The sequence below is a fragment of the Chiloscyllium plagiosum genome, unplaced genomic scaffold, assembly GCF_037043375.1.
Source record: "Chiloscyllium plagiosum isolate Xiang-an unplaced genomic scaffold, Cpla_swu_hap1 HiC_scaffold_44, whole genome shotgun sequence".
Taxonomy (NCBI): Eukaryota; Metazoa; Chordata; class Chondrichthyes; order Orectolobiformes; family Hemiscylliidae; genus Chiloscyllium; species Chiloscyllium plagiosum.
This window is the reverse complement of record NW_028270182.1, coordinates 269,093-275,813: the sequence shown is the minus strand read 5'-3', so window position 1 is coordinate 275,813 and position 6,721 is coordinate 269,093. Positions and strand designations below refer to the sequence as shown.

Sequence of the window (6,721 nt, the reverse complement as noted above, 5' to 3'; positions counted from 1 at the left end):
AATCCCACTCTCCCTCTCCCTCCCCGCTCCCTTTAATATCCCACCCAGTCTAATCCCACTCTCCCCCCTCACTCCCCGCTCCCTTTAATATCCCACCCAGTCTGATCCCACTCTCCCCCCACTCCCCGCTCCCTTTAATATCCCACCCAGTCTAATCTCACTCTCCCCCCTCACTCCCTGCTCCCTTTAATATCCCACCCAGTCTAATCTCACTCTCCCCCCTCACTCCCCGCTCCCTTTAATATCCCATCCAGTCTCATCCTACTCTCCCCCCTCTCACTTCCCGCTCCTTTTAAGATCCAAACCAGTCTATTCCCACTCTATGCCACACTCCCCGCACCCTTTAATATCCCACCCAGTCTAATCCCACTCTCCCCCTCACTCCCTGCTCCCTTTTATATCCCAACCAGTCTATTCTCACTCTCCCCCCTCAGTCCCCACTTCCTTTGATGTTTCACTCAGTCTAATCCACTCTTCCCCACACTCCCTGCTCCCTTTAATAACCCACCCAGTCTAATCCCACTCTCCCCTCACTCCCCGCTCTCTTTAATATCCCACCCAGTGTAATCCCACTCTCCCCTCTAACTCCCCGCTCTCTTTAATATCCCACACAGTCGAATTCCACACTCCCCCGACTCAGTGCTCTCTTTAATATCCCACCCAGACTTATCACACTCTCCCTCTCACTCTCCGCTCTCTTTAATATCCCACCCAGTCAAATCCCACTCTCACCCCTCACTCTCCGCACCCTTTAATATCCCACCCAGTCTAATCTCACTCTCCCCCCTCACTCCCCGCTCCCTTTAATATCCCACCCCGTCTAATCCCACTCTCCCCCCTCACTCCCCGCTCCCTTTAATATCCCACCCAGTCTAATCTCACTCTCCCCCCACACTCCCCGCTCCCTTTAATATCCCACCCCGTCTAATCCCACTCTCCCCCCTCACTCCCTGCTCCCTTTAATATCCCACCCAGTCTAACTTCACTTCCCCCCTCACTCCCTGCTCCCTTTAATATCCCACCCAGTCTAATCCCACTCTCCCCCTCACTCCCCGCTCCCTTTAATATCCCACCCAGTCTAATCCCACTCTCCCCCCTCACTCCCCGCTCCCTTTAATATCCCACCCAGTCTAATCTCACATCCCCCCTCACTCCCCGCTCCCTTTAATATCCCACCCAGTGTAATCCCACTCTCCCCTCTCACTCCCCGCTTTCTTTAATATCCCACACAGACTAATTCCACACTCCCCCCACTCAGTGCTCCCTTTAATATCCCACCCAGACTTATCTCACTCTCCCTCTCACTGTCCGCTCCCATTAATATCACACCCAGTCAAATCCCACTCTCCACCTCACTCCCCGCTCCCTTTAATATCCCACCCAGTCAAATCCCACTCTCCACCTCACTCCCCGCTCCCTTTCATATCCCACCCCGTCTAATCCCACTCTCCCCCCTCACTCCCCGCTCCCTTTAATAACCCACCCAGTCTTATCTCACTCTCCCCCCTCACTCCCCGCTCCCTTTAATATCCCACCCAGACTGATCCCACTCTCCCCCCTCACTCCCCGCTCCCTTTAATATCCCACCCAGTCTAATCCCACTCTCCCCCCACTCCCCGCTCCCATTAATATCCCACCCAGTGTAATCTCACTCTCCCCCCTCACTCCCCGCTCCCTTTAATATCCCACCCTGTCTAATCTCACTCTCCCCCCTCACTCCCAACTCCCTTTAATATCCCACCCAGTCTAATCCCACTCTACCCCCTCACTCCCCGCTCCCTTTAATATCCCACCCAGTCTCATCCCACTCTCCCTCTCACTCCCCGCTCCCTTTAATATCCCACCCAGTCTAATCCCACTCTCCCCCCTCACTCCCCACTCCATTTTCTATCCCACCCAGTCTTCTGCCCCTCACTCCCATTCTTCCCCCCACACCCCATTATTCGACCGACACCAAAACCTTACTTCTTCGCTCCAAAACGTTCCCCCCTCAGTCCAAGCCTTTCCACCTCACTCCAAACGCACAATGTTGTTCCAAACCTTTACACCCCACCTCCCATAATTTTCCCACACTCCTCACACTTCCTCCTCAATTCCCACCCTTCACCCTCACAACCCACTCTTCCCTTCTCACTCGCCATCTTTTCCTTCTCATGCCCCACCCTTCCACCTCACTCTCAACTCTCATTTTCACTCCTGTCTCTCCTCCCCTGCTCCCATCTCTTCCCGCCTCACTCCCCACTCTTCCCCGTCACTCTCCACTATCATCTCCCACTGCCCTCTCTTCCTCCCTCATTCCCCAAACCCCCGCACCCTTCCCTCTCACCCACCCCTTCCTCCCTGACTCCCACTCTTTCTCCCCCACTCAGTACCCAAGCAGTAACATTTTCACACAGAGGGTGGTGCGTGTATGGAATGAGCTACCAGAGGATGTGATTGGAGGCGAATACAATTTCAACATTTGAAGGGCATCTGGATGCGTACATGAATAGGAAGGGTTTAGAGATATAGGTCAAATGCTGGCAAATGGGCTCAGAGCAGTTCAGGCTCTCTGGTTGGGAGAGAGGAATTAGACAGAGGAGTCTGATTCTGTGCTATCTGACTCCATGACTCGATAAATGATTTAACCGATCATGTGATGGCAATGGTGAAGATTAAGCAGGCAGGGAAAGAATCATTTGTTTGTTGTCCCCACAGAGGAAGCCTTTGAATGCCCAGCGGAATCTCGTCTCCAGCCCATTTGTCAGATGAAACTGGGCTCTCAATGTTCCACTGATGATGACTGTGATATCTGGCAAAAGTGTTGTGAGTCTGGATGTGGGAGGAGATGTATCATGAGCTTCAAGCCTGGAGGTAAGGAGGAGAGATCCCCTCAGAGCCACGTCACTGTATCTGGGTGGGAGAGAGCTGTCTGTCTCAGACTCAATTCTCACATTCCTCTCCTGACTAACCTCACCATTACCATCTTCCATGGTGTTCAGCTCATCGTGAAACACTGCTGTCTCTCCGATCTCTGTTCCCCCATTCAACCCTGAGTGTCACACACTGAGTGTGGTTCACACACCACCATGTGGGATTGGGACCAGCCAATGGCACGCTGTGCAATACTGCCTCCTGCTGTACACACGGCATTATTGGCTTCAAATCCAGACCTGGACAACTATCACCTCACCATCTGTGTCACCACGTCGTGATCAGCACCATTTGCTTATTCTGGGAACTCCTGCACATCCCTCTTGATCTCCATAACCTTGTCCAGCCCCCAACACCCCCTCCCTATCTCTGTAACCCCCAACACCCCCTCCCTATCTCAGTAACCCCCCTACACCCCTCCCTATCTCTGTAACCCCCTACACCCCCTCCCTATCTCTGTAACCCCCCTACATCCCCTCCCTATCTCTGTAACCCCCTACACCCACTCCCTATCTCTGTAACCCCCTACACCCCCTCCCTATCTCTGTAACCCCCTACACCCCCTCCATATCTCTGTAAACCCCCTACACCCCCTCCCTATCTCTGTAACCCCCTACACCCCCTCCCTATCTCGGTAACCTCCTACATCCCCTCCCTATCTCTGTAACCCCCTACACCCCCTCCCTATCCCTGTAACACCCTCCAGCCCCTCCCTATCTCTGTAACCCCTACAAACCCTCCCTATCTCTGTAACCCCCCGACACCCCGTCCCTATCTCTGTAACCCTCCTACACCCGCTCCCTATCTCTGTTCCCCCCTACACCCCCTCCCTATCTCTGTTACACCCCTACATCCCCTCCCTATCTCTGTAACCCCCTACATCACCTACCTACCTCTGTTACCCGCCTACACCCCATTCCTATCTCTGTAACCCCTGACATCCCCTCCCTATCTCTGTAACACCCCACACCCCCCTCCCTGTCTCTGTAACCCACTACACCCCCTCCCTACCTCTGGAACCCCCCTACACCCCCTCCCTATCTCTGAAACCCCCTACAACCCCTCCCTATCTCTATAAGCCCTTACACTCCCTCCCTATCTCTGTAACCCCCGACACCCCCTCCCTATCTCTGTTACTTCCCTACACCCCCTCCCTATCTCTGCAACCCCCCGTACAACCCCTCCCTGTCTCTGTAACCCCCTACAACCCCTCCCTATCTCTGTAACCCCTACACCCCCTCCCTATCTCTGTAACCCCCTACACCCCCTTCCTATCTCTGTAACCCCCTACAACCCCTCCCTATCTCTGTAACCCCCTACACCCCCTCCCTATCTCTGTAACGCCCTACACCCCCTCCCTATCTCTGTAACCAACCCACACACCCCTCCCTGTCTCAGTAACTCACTACACCCCCTCCCTATCTCTGTACCCCCCCTACACCCGCTCCCTATCTCTGTAACCCCCTACACTCCCTCCCTATCTCTGTAACCCCCTACACCCCCTCCCTATCTCTATAACCCCCTACACCCCCTCCCTATCTCTGTTACCCCCCTACACCCCATCCCTATCTCTGTAACCCCTGACATCCCCTCCCTATCTCTGTAACACCCCACACCCCCCTCCCTGACTCTGTAACCTACTACACCCCCTCCCTATTTCTGTAACCCCCCACACACCCCCTCCCTGTCTCTGTAACCCACTACACCCCCTCCCTATCTCTGTACCCCCCCTACACCCCCTCCCTATCTCTGTAACCCCCTACACCCCCTCCCTATCTCTGTAACCCCCCTACACCCCCTCCCTATCTCTGTAACCCCCTACACCCCCTCCCTATCTCTGTAACCCCTACACCCCCTCCCTATCTCTGTATTCCCCCTACACCCCCTCCCTGTCTCTGTAACCCCCTACACCCCCTCCCTATCTCTGTAACCCCCCTACACCTCCTCCCTATCTCTGTAACCCCCCTACACCTCCTCCCTATCTCTGTAATCCCCTACACCACCTCCCTATCTCTGTAACCCCCTGACACCCCCTCCCTATCTCTGTAACCCCCTACACCCCCTCCCTGTCTCTGTAACCCCCTACACCCCCTCCCTGTCTCTGTAACCCCCTACACCCCCTCCCTATCTCTGTAACCCCCCTACACCTCCTCCCTATCTCTGTAACCCCCTACACCACCTCCCTATCTCTGTAACCCCCTACACCCCCTCCCTATCTCTGTAACCCCCCTACACCCCCTCCCTATCTCTGTAACACCCCTACACCCCCTCCCTGTCTCTGTAACCCACTACACCTCCTCCCTCTCTCTGTACCCCCCCTACACCCGCTCCCTATCTCTGTAACCCCCTACACCCCCTCCCTATCTCTGTAACCCCCTACACCCCCTCCCTATCTCTGTAACCCCCCACACCCCCCCTCCCTGTCTCTGTAACCCACTACACCCCCTCCCTATCTCTGTAACCCCCTACACCCCCTCCCTATCTCTGTAACCCCCCCAGCCCCTGCACCCCCTCCCTATCTCTGTAACCCCCCCAGCCCCTCCACCCCCTCCCTATCTCTGTAACCCCCTACACCCCCTCCCTATCTCTGTAACCCCCCCAGTCCCTCCACCCCCTCCCTATCTCTGTAACCCCCCTACACCCCCTCCCAACTATGTAACCCCCCTACACGCCCTCCCTATCTCTGTAACCCCCCTACACCCCCTCCCTATCTCTGTAACCCCCCTACACCCCCTCCCTATCACTGTAACCCCCTACACTCCCTCCGTATCTCTGTAACCCCCTCCAGTCCCTGCACCTCTCCCTATCTCTGCCACCCCCTCTAGCTCCAGTTTCACTGCTGTCTGTGAGAGATGTTTCCCAGGGAAGGGTCTGTGTTGGATCAGCAGTTGTGGTGAAAGCTGTTCTCTGTCTCTCTCTCTCTCAGTGTCTCCTAAAGGCCAAGGATCCACATGTCCGGACACGACCAGACTGCATTATGTCTGTCGGATGAACTTCACTGCTCCCTGCGATGGAGACGATTCCTGTGGTCACTGGGCCTCGTGCTGTAACACGGAGTGTGGACCTCGATGTGTGTCACAGTGGTTTGCGAGAAGTAAGCCCCTCTCACCCCCAACCTACGCTACCCCAGCAGGTCAGAGGACCAGTAATCCCCCCACATTCAGTGACGGGGTCTCCTTCGCATGGGAGGGCAGGGCTTTGTCAGGGTAGACCCGCTGTGGTGTGTACACCGGGCTGTAAGTCCTGCTCCAGCATTCCGGGATAAACATAGCCTTGTTAGCAACAGGAAAGGTAGCTTTGTACAGGTACGGCTGTGTCTCACAAGCTTGACTGAGCCTATATTTTTGAGACAGTGAGAAAGGTGATTGGTGAGGGTAGGCCAGTGGGTGTTGTCGATAGGAATTGTAACAAGGCCTTTGACAAGGTCTCTCATGGTCGGCCAGAACAGAAGGTGAATATACACGGGATCCACAGTGAGCTGGTAAGATGGATCCACAACTGGCTTAGTGACAGAAGCACAGAGAGTAGCAGTGAAAGGGACTGGAGAACCGAGATCGGTGGTGTCCCACAGGGATTTGTGCTGTGACCACCTTGCCATTTATCAGATATATAGGAGGAGAATGAAGGTGGCCCGATGAATATGTTCGTGATCGTCACACAGGTTAGGGGGAGCTGTGGATATGGAGGAGGATTGCCCGAGGACAGAGCAGGATGGAGATAGACCGGAGGATTGGGTGAAGAGATGGAGTGTAATCTGAGCAAATGTGAGGTGATGCGTTTTGGGAGATCGAATAAGCCTGGTTTGTTT

General features: G+C 54.9%; 1 protein-coding gene across 1 annotated transcript in view; it reads left to right on the top strand.

Annotated features, from left to right (window-relative positions):
- Positions 1–2,526: 2,526 nt before the first annotated feature.
- The window catches only part of LOC148136850 (uncharacterized), a gene marked incomplete at its 3' end in the record, with an annotated part of 264,129 nt that continues 259,934 nt past the window's right edge, over positions 2,527–6,721 (top strand). Inside the window, exons 1-3 of the mRNA XM_087982832.1 lie at positions 2,527–2,554; positions 2,698–2,853; positions 5,840–6,007. Coding sequence (XP_087838958.1) covers positions 2,527–2,554; positions 2,698–2,853; positions 5,840–6,007 — 352 coding nt within the window. The remainder of the gene's footprint in view (positions 2,555–2,697; positions 2,854–5,839; positions 6,008–6,721) is intronic.